General features: G+C 49.1%; 1 protein-coding gene and 1 long non-coding RNA gene across 2 annotated transcripts in view; one reads left to right on the forward strand and one right to left on the reverse strand.

The window, feature by feature from the left end:
• The window catches only part of LOC146830244 (E3 ubiquitin-protein ligase TRIM39-like), a 223060-nt gene that overhangs the window by 137099 nt on the left and 67020 nt on the right, over positions 1 to 18941 (forward strand). Inside the window, exon 3 of the mRNA XM_085604450.1 lies at positions 13998 to 14228. Coding sequence (XP_085460576.1) covers positions 13998 to 14228 — 231 coding nt within the window. The remainder of the gene's footprint in view (positions 1 to 13997; positions 14229 to 18941) is intronic.
• Positions 1 to 18941, reverse strand: part of LOC146830245 (uncharacterized) — a 188107-nt gene that overhangs the window by 54211 nt on the left and 114955 nt on the right. The window lies entirely within an intron of this gene.

An 18941-nucleotide genomic window follows, 5' to 3' on the forward strand; every position in this document is an offset into this window, starting at 1 on the left:
TTATCTGCACGCTCACTTTCCTCCTTTTCTCTATTTTCGTAATATTGGGCCGTAGCCAATATTTGAGCGGTGGTAGAAACAGCCCACGAACTCTCAGAATTCTTCAACTTGTTGCTAAGGTCGGGCAACAAGTTCGATACAAACTTATCGACAAACAGCCGCTGACCACCCTCGGAACCCATGTCCTGACCACTATGATCAACAAACGCTTCCTCAAATCTCGTAAAGAAATCAGAAACGCTTTCATCCCTCTTTTGCTTGCATGCTGATAATTTGTCCCAATTGACGCGCATCGCGGGCATAAGCGTTTTCATGAGAGTAATTATCCTCTGAGGCAAAGCCACAATAAGCTGTTCAGGCTTAGCCCCACCGACCTGCTGGGCGTCTGCCGCCGTAAGGGCAGCCCAGTCACCGCCTAACTCGGCTACATGATTCTCGTGACGAATTTTCGCCCAAATCGGCTGAGGCACCACATTGCCAAACAACATGTCGATATCAGCAAGGTTCATAACGGTAGCATCCACCAATTGGGACAGCTCCTTATAATAACCTGCAGGATTCTTACGGGGATCAGGCAAAGATTGCTTCACTTGTAAAACTTCCGATCGTTTCCAAGGGAGGTGTATCCACACTCGCTGGAAACGGCCTGGGACAGCAGGGTTAGCATTAGGATCACCTGGCATCCACACTGGGGGAACTTCTCGCATAGGATACTGACCAGGTTGTGCCATCCATTCTGCAGTCTCGTCCTTAAACAACGCACGAGGTTGCACTGTACATCGAAAGGATAACAAGCGTTCTAGAGCCTCTCGAACCTTATCACCTACGATTACACCCGTGGCAAACCGATGCTGTAGCTCGGAAACCTCAGATGGTACATTATCAGCCACATCATCGTCCCACTCCTCCTTCAACGATTTACACAATTCCTCAAACACAAATCGTTGCGTGGGCACATTAAACTGAGAAAACGTTTCAAACACTATACGTGAGGTGTATTTAACAGGATTACGAATCCATCTACGTGCCGTTTTCACCAACGATTCACGTTCCCTACCATCAGGAAGCTGACTGCGCCTTTGAGCGACATCTGAAAGAGTCGAGCCAAGTATCGGCCCAAAAAGCGGAGAATAAAGAGAAGCAACAGCAGTCAGGAGACGACTACGAACAGAAGGAGAAGAGGAAGAAGATGCAGGCGCGGCAACAATAGGGGTGGAAACAGTAGAAATAGACGCAGCAGCAGGAGCAGCGGGAACGACAGGCTGAGGAGGGACTTGGAAAGGCGCAGTAGGGAGAGAAGCCGGAACAAGAGGATGCACGGTCTGTGGCCCAAGGGGATTCAGAAGAGCGGGAGGAACGGCGGGCTGACCAGCAGCCGCCAAAACAGCGGGTTGAGGAAAAGGAGGACGCACGGGACCCATAACATCGGGAGCATAGGGAGGTGGCGATTTCATCAGATAAGACAAGAGCGAATCCTCCACCGCTTCTTCTCCTACTTTGTCGATATTAGAAGGTAGCACCGGATAACACTTATCCACTGCCATATGGTGAAGCCGAGCACTAACTTCCTGCTCTTTCTCATCTTTGTCTAACTGATACTGTTCTGCATTTCGCATCACCGTAATAACACCTTCTCTCTTATTTTTCTTATTCTGTTTGATTTCTTTCTGCTTGGCCTCTTTTCGCCATAACCGGAAGGAATCAAACATGGCCGGCCTAGCTTTCTTTTTAAACAATTTAGCTTCCAAATTATCTAGAACGGCAGTCTCGAAACTACCATGAGATGGCCAACTAAGGACGCCATCATTTTTAGTGTAACGGACCCAATATTCATTATATATGATAGGACCCACGCCATGACGACTATAGAGCTCGTAAATCGGAGTTCCAACCGGAGGTATCGGACATGAATCCTCCAGCCGGGAATCCATGCTACAACATTTGAGAAACCCAAACAAAGTACTACGGCCAGGCATCGCGCACACTAGCCGAGTATACAAACTTCAAGGGCTATCGAATTACGATGTCCTCGCAAAAATGCAAGACCCTCGGTTTTTGGCAATTGCAATCGTCAAATAAAACCCAACAACTAAGAACCACGAATGCTATGGAACCATGCGAACAACAAAGCAACACTGGGAGCGACCCACAAATACTTAACTGAGAGAACAATGGCGTCACCAGGAAGGCCCGTTGATCGTCTCGCCGTACAAAGGACTACGCCAGGCACCAAAACAGGTCGACAGTCAGGGCATCGGTCCGTCGCAGCCGTCAGGAGGCGGGGATCTTCGCGGGAAAAGACGTCGGGCCACTTATTTCGACAACTGGATCGATGAAGCGGGGTGCACCTTCCCTCGGAGATTTCACACGAAGTTCCTCACGATCGTCGGGCTTTGGACCGGTACCGTTGATGTCGCCCCACGTTGGGCGCCAACTGAAGGACTGGGTTATTCTTAAGACCCAGCGGTGCCAGGGAACAACACCTGAAACCTTCGTGGGTTACCTGTTCTGGCGTACTAAACACAGAGACACGGGACACTTCCAGCGACGTCAGAGATCAGCGTTTATTTACTGCAGGGATACAGAGGTCACAAGAAGTACACAACGTGTAGGTTCTCGGAGACTGCTTCAAATTCGTAAAAGTGGATCGGTCCTTTTATACAAGTTTTTGCCATAGCACAGTATGGCGAACAAAAGTTACAACTCAGTTCCCACAATAAACTTCAAAAGGGTCGCGTTCATGTTTCAGGAAGCCGGAACATAATTACAACAGTCTTGCCGGTTCCCAACTGTAAAAACATATTTCCTCCGCAATAAACACATTTTATCCCAACCGTAAACACATTAAGAGGAAGGACGAAAAACAGATGCAAGGAAAGGACAAGGATGCACAACAGGTTAGAAAAGAGCGTTAGGGGCAATAAAGGAAACTTGATAGAAGGGTCAAAGACCTCGTGTCTAATGTATGCGTGGCTGAAACAATAGACCGGCGCGGCAAGATGAGCCTTGAGCAGGGCCATCTGCCTCAGTCGTGTCATTTCCCTCATCGTAAAAGTCACCTCAAAGGAACACGTGTCCCTCGTACAAGCTTGAGAGTCCCAGGGTCACGAAGCGGACAAAGCCCGTTCGCTGACTACCTGAGGGCAAGAAACAAAATGGATGCTGTATCTAAAATGGAACCCAAGGGTTCGGATGAACAAACCCAAAAATGAGACGAACCATACGTGGCTGCATAGCGAAACTACGTACACCCACTATACCCGTCATTTGCGGTTCGTAGATACCAAACTCATCCATATTCGTCACTACTCAAAAGTGCCGTCCCGTCTCACACGGAACCTCACCGGCATGGAACTCACCCCGGGTTGGAGCCTGGAATTATGGCCCAACCCAACGCCAAGTGTGGAGAGAAGAAGGTGGTGGAGGACACGCCCCGTGAGATGGATGGGGAGGCCGCAGAGGTGCCCACGGAGTCCGCGGAGGTGGATGTCGTTCCCGTGGGGGACTTGCCGACCCTTGCCGACTGGCATGTGGAAGGAGGGCCTACCCGGGAGGAATTTTGTCAGGCACAAAGGGCGTGCCCCACGCTTGAAGGCATGCGGCGACAGGCCGAAGCCCAAGTGGCCAGTCAGGAGGCGGGCGGATATCATGTGTAATGGGAGGATGGTCTCCTGTACAGTGAGCCTAAGGTGCCGGTACATGGATCTTCGAGGGCCATAGTGGTCTCCCAATGTTACCGGGCCTTCCTGCTGGAGTTAGCGCACGAGATACCCTTAGCCGGACATCTGGGCCAGGACAAAACCTTTGCGCGGTTGGTCCCACATTTTTATTGGCCCAGGATGAGAATTGCCTCAGACACCTTTTGTAGGACCTGTAAGTCTTGTCAGGCAAGTGGCAAGACTGGGACTAAATTGAAGGTCCCGTTGGAACCGCTCCCAGTTGTCGGGACCCCTTTTGAGAGGGTCGGAATAGACATTGTTGGGCCGTTGGACCCTCCGACCTCAGCGGGACACTGGTTCATTCTGGTATTGGTGGACCACGCCACTCGGTACCCAGAGGCTATTCCTCTGAGGACCATCACTGCACCGGTGGTGGCGCGGGCACTGTTGGGAATTTTTACCCGAGTGGGATTCCCCAAGGTCGTGGTGTCGGACAGGGGCACGAATTTTATGTCGGCCTATATGCAGGCCATGTGGAAGGAGTGTGGAGTGACCTACCGGTTCTCCACTCCTTACCACCCCCAGACTAACGGGCTTGTAGCGCGCTTCAACAAAACCTTGAAGGGAATGATCCGGAGCCTGCCAGAGGGCTTGAGGCGTAAATGGGACGCCCTCCTCCCCTGCTTGTTGTTCTCCTACCGGGAGGTACCGCAAAAGGGAGTCGGGTTCAGCCCGTTTGAGTTGCTCTATGGCCATCCCGTTAGGGGTCCCCTCAGCTTAGTGAAGGAGGGGTGGGAGAAGGCTTCGCAGAAGCTTCCCCGTGACATTGTCAGCTACATGCTGGCGTTCCGCAGCCAGATGGCCAAGCTGTGGAAGGTGGCCTCAGAGAACCTAGAGGCGAGCCAGACCGTTATGAAGGTGTGGTACGACCGCAACGCTTCGACGGTCGAGTTGGACGTTGGACAGAAGGTGTGGGTCATGGAACCTGGGGAGCTTTGTGCACTCCAGGACCGGTGGACTGGCCCGTATGACATTGTGGAGCGACGAGGCCAGACCACATACGTAGTGGATCTAAAGACCCCCCGACAGCCCCTGAGGGTATTCCACGTCAACCGCCTGAAGCCGCACCATGAGCGATCAGAGCTTGCTCTCCTTATGGTGACGGATGGGAGCGAAGAGGAAGAGAGTGAAGCTCTTCCTGACCTTCTAGCGGTACAGGAGAAGGATGGCTCGGTAGAAGGTGTAGTCCTTTCCCCATCCTTGACCGCAGAGCAACAGAGGGACTGCCGCCATGTCCTGGGACAGTTCGCCTCGTTGTTCTCCCTCACGCCTGGAATCACTCATCTGTGTACCCATGATGTGGACACAGGGGACAGCCCCCCGGTGCAGAACAAGTCTTACCGGCTCTCTGACCGAGTGAAGGATAGCATCCAGCGTGAGGTAGCCAAGATGTTGGAGCTGGGGGTGATAGAACCTTCCAGCAGCCCGTGGGCTAGTCCGGTGGTGTTGGTGCCGAAAGCGGCCCCACCGGGTACCACACCGGAACTTCGGTTTTGTGTGGACTACAGGGGGTTGAACTCTGTCACTAAGACAGATGCTCACCCCATCCCACGAGCAGACGAGCTGGTGCACCGGCTGGGAGCAGCCCGGTACCTCAGCACCATTGACCTGACATCCGGATATTGGCAGATTGCCATGGCCGATGGAGCAAGGGAGAAGACAGCATTCTCCACCCCCGAGGGCCACTTTCAGTTCCGAGTGATGCCCTTTGGGCTCAAAAATTCTCCGGCCACATTCCAGCGGTTAGTGAATCAGGTGCTATCTGGTCTGGAGTCCTTCTCAGCGGCCTACCTGGATGACATAGCTGTCTTCAGCAGCACCTGAGAGGACCATCGGCAGCACCTCCAGGAGGTATTGCAGGCGCTGCAACGCGCTGGCCTAACAAATAAAGCCAGCAAGTGCCAGATTGGACAGGGATCTGTCGTGTACCTGGGACACCTGGTGGGCGGAGGTAAGGTGCAACCCCTCCAGGCCAAAATAGAGACCATCTTGGCTTGGGAGCCCCCCAAGACCCAAACAGAGGTCCGAGCTTTCCTCGGCCTCACTGGGTATTACCGCCGGTTTGTCAAGGGATATGGTACCATCGTAACCCCCTTGACAGAATTGACATCTAAGAAGCAACCTCGCAAGGTCATATGGACAGCTGCTTGCCAGGAGGCATTTGACACGCTGAAACATGCGATGTGTACCGCTCCAGTACTCACTACTCCAGATTTTAGTAAGGAGTTCATTGTGCAGACAGACGCCTCAGAGCACGGCATAGGTGCGGTGCTCTCGCAACTCAACACCGAGGGCCAAGATCAACCAGTGGCCTTCATATCCAGAAGACTCCTCCCTCGGGAACGGCGATGGAGCACCATTGAGAGAGAAGCCTTCGCGGTGGTCTGGGCTCTGAAGAAGTTGAGGCCATATCTCTTTGGAACTCACTTCCTCATTCAGACCGACCACCGGCCCCTTCGCTGGCTCATGCAGATGAGAGGCGAAAACCCCAAGTTGTTGAGGTGGTCCATTTCCCTACAGGGGATGGATTTTCGGGTGGAACATCGGCCTGGAGTTGACCACGCCAATGCTGACGGTCTCTCCAGGTTTTTCCGCCTTAGCGATGAGAACTCCCTAGAGGTTGGGTAGCTCTCCCCTCTTTCAGCTGGGGGGGACGCATGTTAGACCTGTCAGCCCTAGGGTGGTCTCCCCCTCTATTTTTGATTATGCCTCATGTTTTCCACCCTTATTTTGATGTTGGACTTAGGTCTCCGGGCGCCTTTTCATTGCCAACCAGTGTTAAGGTGCAGGTGCTCCCTTCTCCCAAGATGGCTGCCACAGGCCCCTGCTACTGCAGAGTGGTCTTTCTAGTAGCACCCTAGCTGCCAGGAGCTGGCTGGAACCCCACAACAATGTTGCGACACCCCAGCCCGCCTTTTTTGTCCCATAGGTAGAATGGGGAAGCTCCTGGAATGTGCTGGAACCTTCTAGAAGGGAGGTGTGTTTTTACTTTTGCCACCTTGGATAGAGGTCACCTGACCTAGGGCTACTTAACAGAGGGAGGGAACATTTTCTAGGTTGTTGGTCAGTTGGGGTAAAGCAGAGCTGGAGAATCCACGCCGGAGTTTTAGGCGGTAGGGCCTAGCCAGGGACTTATGCCTCTGAGAGTGACAGGATTTAGGTGCTGCCTCTTAAGTGAGTGAGGGACCCTGTAAAGCCCACTGATCTAGCCCAGCAGTAGGAGGACCCAGGGAACCTCTGCCCAGCCTGACTAGGAGGGAACTAGTCACCAACTCAATCCCTACCCCCAAGGGCGCCAGTGACACCTGCGCCACAAAGACTTTATGCTGAAACTTCATGCCAAATCTGAATGCTGAAACTTCATGCCAAAACTGAATGCTGAAACTGCGTGCCAAAACGGATTGCCAGGTACTAGCGCTGTGACCCCTGCGCTCCCCGACCTGGCCTGTGATCCCCTGCGTCAGTCCCCCGTCGAGCGCTGAGCTCGCAGTCCTCCCGCTTAAGTTGCCAACCCCCCACTGGCGCGGGGACCTGAAGCGTGCTCACCGCCGCGGCCCGGAGGCCTGAAGTGTGCCCCATCATCGAGTCGGGGCCCGCAGAGAAGCCCGGGGCCCCGTCGCTGCCGTCGCAGCTGCTATTGGAGGCGTACGAGGTTGTGACCTGTCCCCCGCCGCTGCGCGCATAGATTGCGGTGCCCGGAGCTGTGCCGGACGCCGCTGCAGAGAGGACCCCCCCCTGGACGCCGAGATCGAGGTAACCCCCGGGGGCTGGGAGGTAACGTGGTCGTGTGGATACCTGGGACTCACCCCCCTGCTCCCCGGAAGGCTTGGGAAGGACCCGGTGCGCCCCCTGTCGATCGGGAGCGGCACCGCACTCTGAGACTCTGATTCCCCTCCGTGGGATTGTCCCTTTCCTTGAGACTGCCGCGTGTCAGGAGTGCTCAATGTTTTATGTATCCGAGTAGCGCTTTATCCTCAAGTTCTGCTCAGAAGTGTTCAATGCTTTATGTATACGAGTAACGCTTTATCCTTAAGTTCTGCTCAGAAGGGTTCAATGCTTTATGTATACGAGTAACGCTTTATCCTCACGCTCCGCTCCGAAGCACTAGGGAGGCCCGGGGTAGAGTTAGGCTTGCCAGGCCTGCCTTGAAGAGCGGGTCCCAGCCCAATTTCGAAGCGCTAGTTACCGCGCCCATTATCGCGCTAGATACCGCGCGTGGGGCCACTGCAGAGTGAGACGTTAGTGGTGGGAGGGGCGCAGCACTGGTTAACCGCTGTGATTACCGCTTCCCCCAGATTCGCCAGGTATTGCCACTGGAGCCATGAAGTGTCAGCTCCTCCTTCCCATCTAGCTCAGAATGGCCCATCAGCCTGGAGATAGGCCATCAGGATGTGAATGACACACCTAAGCTCCCTTTGTGTGCGAATGTCTAGAGGTAATGCACATAGCTCCGCTGTCACCCAATCCGGACGTGTATTCAGAGACTGGCAGAAGCACAGAATAGTTAGAGTAAGAAAATGCCAGCTTTCTAAAAGTACTAGAATCCAAACAATGGTTCAAGTAAACCACTTAAAATGAAAACATGTATTAATGGGTCGAAACGCCATTGACACTAAAGATGTGGCTCTAACTAATGAGGACACAATTGTTTTGTTGCGTGTTTCTGTTTTGTTTTGAACCCTGTTTTTGTATTTTCCCTCAGCCCCAATTTGTTTGATTACACCTGTCATTGTTTATATTTGTAACACTGTTTGTGTACCCCATGAGCGTCATCATTGATGTGAATATGTATTTTTTTATATGCTTTCTTTGATAATATATTTTCAAAATTCAAAGAAACTACCTGTACATGGGTATTTGGTGCTTCAATAGTTGGGTAGTACCTTTTTATCTTTTTTCCTCTCTTTTTCTTACTTGGGTAGTGTTCTCCCCCCTTTTTTCTTTTCATTTCCAAAATTGTTTTCATTTTAATTAGTTTACTTGAACCATTGTTTGGATTCTACTGTTAGTTAGCCCCTGGTTCAGGTTCAAGTGCTGCCCCTGTTGTTCGTAACAGCTTTCTAAAAGTGGCATTTTCAGACTTACAATTTAAAATCTGACTTCACCCTAAATTGTGATTTTAAATTGTGAGTCCAGAGACACAAAACTCAAAATGTGTATCTTGTCCCAATTGGAAATTACACATATAAGATGGAATAAGGTAATCCCAATGCTAACCTATGGGCAAGATGGGCCTTGCAGTAGTGAAAAAATAATTTAAGAGTTTTTCATTACCTGTAAAGCTTTAAAGTACATGCCCAACTTTTTACATGCACTGCACGCTACCCTTGAGGCTGTCTAGGGCCCACCTTCGGGGTGACTTATATGTATTCAAAAGGAAGGTTTGGGCCTTTCAAGTGGGTTGACTTGTCAGTTCGAAATGACAGTTCAAACTGCACACACAGGCTCTGCAATGGCACAATCAGTGCTGCAGGTCTGCTACTAGCATTTAATTTGCAGTCCTTGGGCACATGTAGTACACTTTACTAGGGACTTATAAGTAAACTAAATATGCCAATTGTGGATAAGTCAATGTTTACATGTTTTTAGGGAAAGAGCACCTGCACTTTAGCACTTGTCAGCAGTGGTACATTGCCCAGAATCCATAAGCCAGCAAAAATGAAGTCAGCAAAACAGGAGGCCAGAGGGCAAAAAGTCAGGGGAAACCATGCTAAGGATGTACAATTCAACTTCCACAACAATTCGCATCCCAATAGACTCACAGGACACAAATCACTTACCACAAACTGGCGATTCTCCTTAAATGACCCTATTTTTACAGGCATTTCTTCCATTATGTGGCTTGTCATTTGCTTATTTGCAACTCCTACAACTTGGATTCTTTCTCTGAGAGGGGTAGGATTTGAACTTCTACTATTCTAACAGTAGATCGGGTAGCACCAGTGTCAATAGAAAATGACACGGGGTAGCCATTTATTTCACCATCTATGAATGGACCACTCTGGTCTACCTCCAAGACTGTGCCAAGCATACAATCTTCTTCCCCCTCAGGCACCATCAGGCCGACTGATTGAAGCCATAGTTCTCAACTGTATCAAACATGGGAACATGTTATTGTCTGGGAGGCATTTTGTTTCATATTTGGAACTTGGTTAGAATTGAATCTAGGGCCATTCACATTTTGCTATGGCATCGGGCGTTGCAGAACATGCATCACTGGAGCGTGTGGCACATTGAAATTCTGCCCTCTTCGTCTCAGCACATTCTGTGAATGTACGGGTTTATTATTCCGAGGCCGCTTCCAATGCCCTAATTTATTGCAATAATGACAAGGGCTGGTTTTCGTCAGAGTAGCTACATCAATCCCAGTACTCGGATCAATCGGAACATCATGACCTCTACCTTGTGGTTGGAATCCACCTCCACCTTGCATCACAGGAGCTCGCTACTGAAACGCTCCTCGCATAGGAACAACATTTCCTACAAAAGGCTGATTCTGACTGCCTCTCTGAGCAGTTTTCATTTGGGCAACCATCAATTTCTCTTTCAACTTCTTTTGCTTCATTTCTATTTTATCATTACAATACTTTGTATACCTCAAGATCACATCAGCTGACTTATTCTGCCAACAAATCAAGTGCTGCCGAATCATCATGCTAATTTCAGGTCTCAATTCTGTAACAAACCTTGACACAAAATGTCCCATATCTTTGAACTCAAGAGTCTCCATGCCACTGTACTGCTTGGGCACCTGCAACGATCTCTCATAATATGCATGAATCGACTCTTTAGGTTCTTGAGTCATCCTGTCAATCTTGACCTAATCAATGGCTTTGGGCGATACTTTTGATTGAAAACATTTCATCACCTGCTTTTCATCACCTAGGGTGACAGACCTTTAGTCAGCGGATTTCGCATTGGCTCCTTCTCCGGCCATTCTCTGGCTATTTTACATTCTGCCCCCAAATCACTTGGAACCGCAATATCGAACAAAGTATTCAACTCTACCCACAAGACCTTTGAGATTTTCAGAAACCACTCAACCTGCTTGTACCACTCCACTGGCTTCTCTATTAATTTTGGAAAATCATTAGTGAGTGACACAAGATCACTTCTACTCCAAAGCGCATGGGCGTAACCTCTGCTGGGCACTCCCCTGAATGAGAAATTTGAGGTACCTGCTCCCTCTTCTATAAAGGTGGCGGTTCCCCTGTAGGTCTCTTTGGGTGTTTCTTATTCGCCCATTTACCTTCCCATTTATCTAGTTCACTCCATTTTCTAATGTTCTCAACCATCTCTCTAATCTGTATTTTCATTCCTGATGTTCTCATACAGCATACGCAGTAACTCTTCTGCAAGGCGTTGGCCCTATTCAAATCTACCTCATATTTCTGGGCTATCTCAGATAGTCTGTCATTAACTTGTCCTGCCCGTCTGGTGACATCTTTACACATAAACACAAGTAGAGTTTTTTGGTAGTAATCTAATCAAGCCAATTCAAGGTTCCCACTAATCATTTTGTCTAACTCTTACTTTAATTTAGCCACATCCACCAAACTTACTCTCACTGGTGACTGAATCGTTCCTTCGCTCAATTTCAAACTTCCACTTTCACTCGAGGGCCTATTGAGGACCTTTATCCATTCATCCATCGGCTCCAAGGTGAACTGGGGAAAGAGCGAGGCTTTGCAATTGTCGCGGGTCACCACCTGTGCCGCCATTGCCGATTACCCATTTTAGTGGAAAAATTCCCGCCTCGGGTATGTGGGCATTCTAGTAAATAGGGACCTGGAATGCTTAATGGCGGATTACCTAGACCCATTAATGGAACAAATGCGATTGGACTTCGCAAAGTGATCCCACCTGAATCTCTCTCGCTGGGGACGGACTCAAGCGGTGAAAATGGTTACCCTTCCCCGAATCACATGCGTGTTAGGCATGCCTCCCCAATTAATACCCCCTTGACCCTTCATTGGATAGATAAGACCATTAAGGCCTTCATCTGGGGCTCAGCTAGACCTTTTTTGGCAATTCGAAAGCTTATTGCCCACAGGTTAGCAGGGTAATTGGGCCTGCCCTCTGTGGAACAATACTGTTTAGCCCTACATTTGGCGCAAATGGCGTACATGCATCCCCGGGTCCAAGACCCTCCGTTGTGGGTCATGATCGAATGCAGATTCGATTACAGGCCCTCTATCTCCCTGGCCTGCTGCCGCTGATTCCCCCAGCCCCATGCTGAAAGCCATGTCCGCTGCCTGCATGTGGGCCCAGAAGCTCTTTTCGAAGGATGCACATCGTCATGACAAAGCTCCCATCTGGAACAATACAAGCATTCGCACAGGAGAGACCACGCTTAACTGGGGCTCTTGGCACAGAGCTGAGATGCTGACCTTTATGCACTCTGGCAATGAACTCAAGTCCTTTGAGATGCTACAAGACAGCTATAGCTTGTCACATACTCAACTATGGCAACTTATACAATTATGTCATTGTCTGCTATAGATCTTTAACAGTGCTCTCCCACTTCAAAAATCAGCTGAAAACTTGGCTATTTAAAAACTAAGCCACGTAGGGTATGCACTTGTTAAACTTGCCAGCGCCGGGACACTCCGTACGGAGTAGCTGCACGCTATACAAATACAGGTCATTCATTCATTCATAGCTTATTCTCTCACTCCTCTCTTCCTTTTTCTACCTCTCTTAAATATTATATATAAGTAGTGTTTGCTATTGGTGCATGTATCACAATCAACATTTGTATCTGTAAATAGGTGTACGCTGGACTTGCAGGTCACTGTATTTGCTGTTATTTCTAAACTCTTAATTTTACATATAAAATAATTGTACTGAAATGTGTGCTAGGGAACAAATTAATTAAAAAGGTTTCCTGTAAAATTATGTTTTTCACGTTTATGTGGCTCCACTTTGGGACACAGTGCACCTTGTTAAATATAGAGCACCGGCTAAGCTGCTGCATCAGGAACTGAGGATCTGGGTTTCAAACCCAGTGTCGGCTCAACATGCTGTGATTCTGGGCAAATCACTTAAACTCCCTGTGCCCATGGACAGCACCTGGATGCCCTCGTGAGTGATAAGCCATGCAATATAAATAAAATACATATTTAAAAAACTTCACGAGATCAGCATCCAAGGACCCACACTCAAAAGGATCTGCTCCTTCCTCATGGGAAGAATCCAAAAAGTCACAGAGTGCCACTCTTCACATTGGAATCAAAGAACCTGATCTCCGAAGCTCCTAAGGATCATCCCTCAGCCCTACACTTTTCAACGTCTACATGACACCGCTCGCCAACACATCCGATCCCTAGGTATCAACATCATCTCCTGCGCCAGTGACACAGGGGCCATCCTCCTGACGGACAACACAAACAACAACAGAACCAACTTCACCAACTGCATGACCATGGTAGAAGACTGGATAAGGACCAACTGCCTGAAGCTTAACTCCAACCAAACGTAAGTACTGGTCTTCAGGAACAAAAGACGCCACCTGGTGGCTAACTGAACTAGGACCAACATCAACACCACCCAAACCACACCAGAAACCTTGGGATCACCCTATATAAGAAGCTCTACATGACAACATAAGTCAATGCAGTGAGCTCTGCCTGTTCGACATCCTACGCATGCTCTGAAAGATCTTTAAATGGCAGCTATATTGGAAAAGGACTCAGTGATGACCATAATAAATAGATAACTTCTTGCAGGATGTAAGATATATCCTGCAGGTGGTGATGTAAGGATAAAAGCAGGTGACATCCTGTGCCACGGTTCGGGAGCTACAGCCTCGGATAGTGCAGAGCTCAGGGGGGAGCCAAGGAAGCAGTTCTCAGCTCAGTAAGGGTCTGTGTGCAGTGCACAGCTCCTTTGAGGGCTCTGGGGACGTTGTGGTGGGCAGTGTACAGCTCACTGAGGGGTGTCTGTGTGCATGGGCATTATAAAGCTCAGTGGGGGGCTGTGGGTTCTATGCTGGTGGGCAGGGCACAGCTCACTGGGTGAGGTGCTGTGTTGGTGGCATTGGAGACCTAAGACAGTAGGAAGGACTGTAGTAAGAATGGCCTCAGCAAAAAACACCTTTTTCTTGCTTATCTTTAGCCTAGCACTGCCTGTGCCCCTAAATATATCGCCAGTCCTAGTTTTGTTGATTTCTGTCAGAACTCCTTGTCCACTCCCCCCCCTCCCAGCCTGTACACTCCATATGCCGGTGCTCATTGAAAGCGTCCCAGAATCTAACCATCATTTCTTTGATGCTGACAGAACAAGGTGAGAGCTGAGAAGCAGAAAATTGCGACTGACGGTAAAAAGCTGCACCTGCTCCTGAGAGCTAAAGAGAAGGAACTGTACCAGAGACTGCAGGAGATGGAGAAGACCATCACCAGGGTAGAAAATGCAAATATCTCCAAGCTGTCCAATCAAATCACTTCTCTCAATGCCTTGATAACAGATCTAGAGATGAAATGTGAGGAATCAGCGCTGGACCTCCTGAAGGTGAGACACTGCTTGGTAAATACAAGACAATACAGACGTGCTACATTCATATGATGTGTGACGCGTTGAATGTAAGTGGAGAACATGCATGATCAACAGACAGGGTTAATATACACTGACCTCCTGTATTCTGACAACTCAACAAAATATGCAGACAAGTTAAACTAACAGCAGATCCTTCTGCACTGACGGCCCAACGCAATGTACAGACCGATTCAGTACAGAGGAACCGACTTGTATACCGACAGCCTGACACGGTATCAAGAACAGCTGTACTACGGCAAACGATCCCAGAAAATCACAATGTGTCACATGACCCTATTTCCAGAATATCACAATATGCTGTGTCGCGTGACCCTATTTCCAGAATATCACACTAAAGTGCGTCACATGACCCTATTTCCAGAATATCACAATGTGCTGTGTCGCATGACCTCATTCAGAGTGTGGTATGGATTATTGCTAAAAATCTCCTATGGAGGTCGACAATAAACATCCGTAAAACAGTGTAAAATATAAATACATTTACATTTTATTCTTGTACTAAAATATCATGAAAACACATTTGATAAATTACTAATAATGCTATTATCGATGGAATTTAAATAAATAGAGTGAGCGCCGGTTACGTTCATTGACTGGTTGAGACTCTACATATAATTCGTACGGTGTGTGCAGTTGTGGTCAGTCCCGCTCGCGCCGTCCCACCGCCCCTCATTTACATTTACCGACAAACCTTGTGTGCGCAGATGAAGAAAGAAGGTTCTCGTAGACCGGTCACACTGTGAAATACGGCTGCATACTTTGGTTTCATGCTTTTTAATCAGGTTCAGGGCTGTTTAGCGACACGGTAATTAAGCTCCGGTGCTCGAGGTCTTACATTTATTTATTTATTTTATTTATAGAGCGCACTGTGGCCAGACTGGTAGCCTGGACTGTAGCAGCAATTGTATTCACGGGTAGAACAAAGAGTCAAGACAGTGCAGCGTTACAGACATCCATTATTTAGGAAACAGCGAGGTCTTCAAGGCTTTCCTATATTCAAGCACATCTGTTAAGGCTCTCACTTCAGACGGTATCCTATTCCAAATCCGGGCAGCCTTCACTGGGAGGGCGCGACCCCCTTGTCGAACCTCCGGAACTCGTGTTCCTTAATAGGATCAGCGGTTGCAGATCCTATCACCCTCCTGGAGCATATCTTTTCAGTCTACGCTGCAGCGGTATAGGGCCCTCATTCTAAGGGCCAGAAACACAATACACATGGCCTTATAGGAAACCCTCTGCTCCACGGGGAGCCAATAACGTCCCTTAGAGCCTCGGAAGCCGAAGATCTCTGTGGCCTGTTAAATACCAGGGGGCAGATTTACAAGCCCCTTGCGCCAATTTTGCGTTATTTTTAACATGGGGAAAGTGACGCAAAAGTGGCGCAAGGGGCATGTAAATCTGCCCCCAGGTTTTCTGATGCCCCCAGGACTCTATACAGTCTCTTGATCGAGCAGTCAGGGGCTCCTGATAGGAGAGCATTACAGCCTCTAATCCACTGAGTCTGACACTTCACACAAGTATTGCTTGCACAGGGAACAGGTTTTTTAGTCCTCGAGGCAGTCCAAACAAACTCCAGCCACTCTGCTCACACACTTTTCCAAGGAGAGACGATCACCAAAAGTGACTCCAGGATTGTGTGCTGCTTCTGAGAGGCATCGCTCAGTCCCTGTAGGGAGTGGCCAGCAATCCATGGCTAGTGGCATCGAAGTCTTGTTCGCCGAGCAGCATAAACATGCTGTCTTATTCCAGTTTAGTTTAAGGGAGTTAGCACTCATCCCATGTACCGGGGAACAACCATTACAACGCAACTTTTACAACGCACTGCCATTACAACGAAACTGTAACAACGCAAATGCTGTGACAACGCATGCCATTACAACGCAAGTCTTTACATCGACTTGCACTAGATGGCGTGCTAACATTAAAAATAGTGTAGTTTACTATCCAAACACCTTCCCTACTGCAACGTGGACTGGAGTTAGAATAGTAAATTACCCTTTTTTAATGTTAGCACGCCATCTACTGCAAGTCGATGTAAAGACTTGCGTTGTAAAGACTTGCGTTGTCACAGCATTTGCGTTGTAAAAAATTTGTTGTAACAGCATGGGTTGTAAAAGCATGCGTTGTAACATCATACATCCCATGTACCACATCCACTAACCTGGCCTGGAAAGATTCTACAGCACCTGGCTGATTATTATTAAAGGACAGAAACAGCTGCTTATCGTCTGCATAATTAACCACAGAAATGTGGTGCGTCTTTATCAGAGACATTAGAAGCCGCATATAAATGTTAAACAGCACCGGGCTCAGTGCTAAACCTTGGGCCCCCCCTGTTTAATATGTTTAAAAACTGATTGATGAGGGGGGAGCGCCACCGCCTGACAACGATCGCACAACTAGGATTTTATCCTCTTCCATACGGTCCTACCAACACCCAAGTCCGCCAGCCTTGTCAGCAGGGTGTGGTGATGGACCATACTTGTCGTGTCCCCCCAGGAAAGACAAAGGACACAGGTAGGGGTGATCTTGTTTCTTTATTGATTTCGGTGCACAAGCTCCTTGTATCTATGTCCACCCTCGTTCCCTCTCGTCCCCTTTCTTCCCCTCCCCACACCCTTGACCGGATGTGGTGTCCGGTTGCCCTCGGGTCCCCAAGTGTCCAGCTGCAGGGTCCTAGTGCCCTGTCCCCAGGTCACTACAATAATGAAAGCGGGTGACAAATCCAGCAGGACAAGAACTGTAGACTGACCACTATCTGCTCTCGTACGGATCTCATACAGTGCAGTGTCTGTACCATGGCCTGTATAAAACCGAACTGACCACTATCTGCTCTCATACGGGTCTCATACAGTGCAGTGTCTGTACCATGGCCCGTCTAAAACCGAACTGACCACTATCTGCTCTCGTACGGATCTCATACAGTGCAGTCTCTGTACCATGGCCCGTCTAAAACCGAACTGACCACTATCTGCTCTCGTACGGATCTCATACAGTGCAGTCTCTGTACCATGGCCCGTCTAAAACCGAACTGACCACTATCTGCTCTCGTACGGGTCTCATACAGTGCAGTGTCTGTACCATGGCCCGTCTAAAACCGAACTGACCACTATCTGCTCTCGTACGGATCTCATACAGTGCAGTCTCTGTACCATGGCCCGTCTAAAGCCGAACTGACCACAATCTGCTCTCGTACGGGTCTCATAAAGTGCAGTCTCTGTACCATGGCCCGTCTAAAACCGAACTGACCACTATCTGCTCTCGTACGGATCTCATACAGTGCAGTCTCTGTACCATGGCCCGTCTAAAACTGAACTGACCACTATCTGCTCTTGTACAGATCTCATACAGTGCAGTGTCTGTACCATGGCCAGTCTAAAACCGAACTGACCACTATCTGCTCTCGTACGGGTCTCATAAAGTGCAGTCTCTGTGCCATGGCCCGTCTAAAACCGAACTGACCACAATCTGCTCTCGTACGGGTCTCATAAAGTGCAGTCTCTGACCACTATCTGCTCTCGTACGGATCTCATACAGTGCAGTCTCTGTACCATGGCCCATCTAAAGCCGAACTGACCACAATCTGCTCTCGTACGGGTCTCATAAAGTGCAGTCTCTGTACCATGGCCCGTCTAAAACCGAACTGACCACTATCTGCTCTAGTATGGATCTCATACAGTGCAGTCTCTGTACCATGGCCCGTCTAAAACCGAACTGACCACAATCTGCTCTTGTACGGGTCTCATACAGTGCAGTGTCTGTACCATGGCCCGTCTAAAACCGAACTGACCACTGTCTGTACCATGGCCCGTCTAAAACCGAACTGACCACTATATGCTCTCGTATGGATCTCATACAGTGCAGTCTCTGTACCATGGCCCGTCTAAAACCGAACTGACCACTATCTGCTCTCGTACAGATCTCATACAGTGAAGTGTCTGTACCATGGCCCGTCTAAAACCGAACTGACCACTATCTGCTCTCGTACGGATCTCATACAGTGCAGTGTCTGTACCATGGCCCGTCTAAAACCGAACTGACCACTATCTGCTCTCGTACGGGTCTCATACAGTGCAGTCTCTGTACCATGGCCCGTCTAAAGCCGAACTGACCACAATCTGCTCTCGTACGGGTCTCATAAAGTGCAGTCTCTGTACCATGGCCCGTCTAAAGCCGAACTGACCACTATCTGCTCTCGTACGGATCTCATACAGTGCAGTCTCTGTACCATGGCCCGTCTAAAGCCGAACTGACCACTATCTGCTCTCGTACGGATCTCATACAGTGCAGTCTCTGTACCATGGCCCGTCTAAAACCGAACTGACCACTATCTGCTCTTGTACGGATCTCATACAGTGCAGTCTCTGTACCATGACCCGTCTAAAGCCGAACTGACCACATTCTGCTCTCGTACGGGTCTCATAAAGTGCAGTCTCTGTACCATGGCCCGTCTAAAACCGAACTGACCACTATCTGCTCTCGTACGGGTCTCATACAGTGCAGTCTCTGCACCATGGCCCGTCTAAAACCGAACTGACCACTATCTGCTCTCGTACGGATCTCATACAGTGCAGTCTCTGTACCATGGCCCGTCTAAAACCGAACTGACCACTATCTGCTCTCGTACGGATCTCATACAGTGCAGTCTCTGTACCATGGCCCGTGCAA

The sequence above is a fragment of the Triturus cristatus genome, chromosome 5_1 (assembly GCF_964204655.1).
Source record: "Triturus cristatus chromosome 5_1, aTriCri1.1, whole genome shotgun sequence".
NCBI classification, from domain to species: domain Eukaryota; kingdom Metazoa; phylum Chordata; class Amphibia; order Caudata; family Salamandridae; genus Triturus; species Triturus cristatus.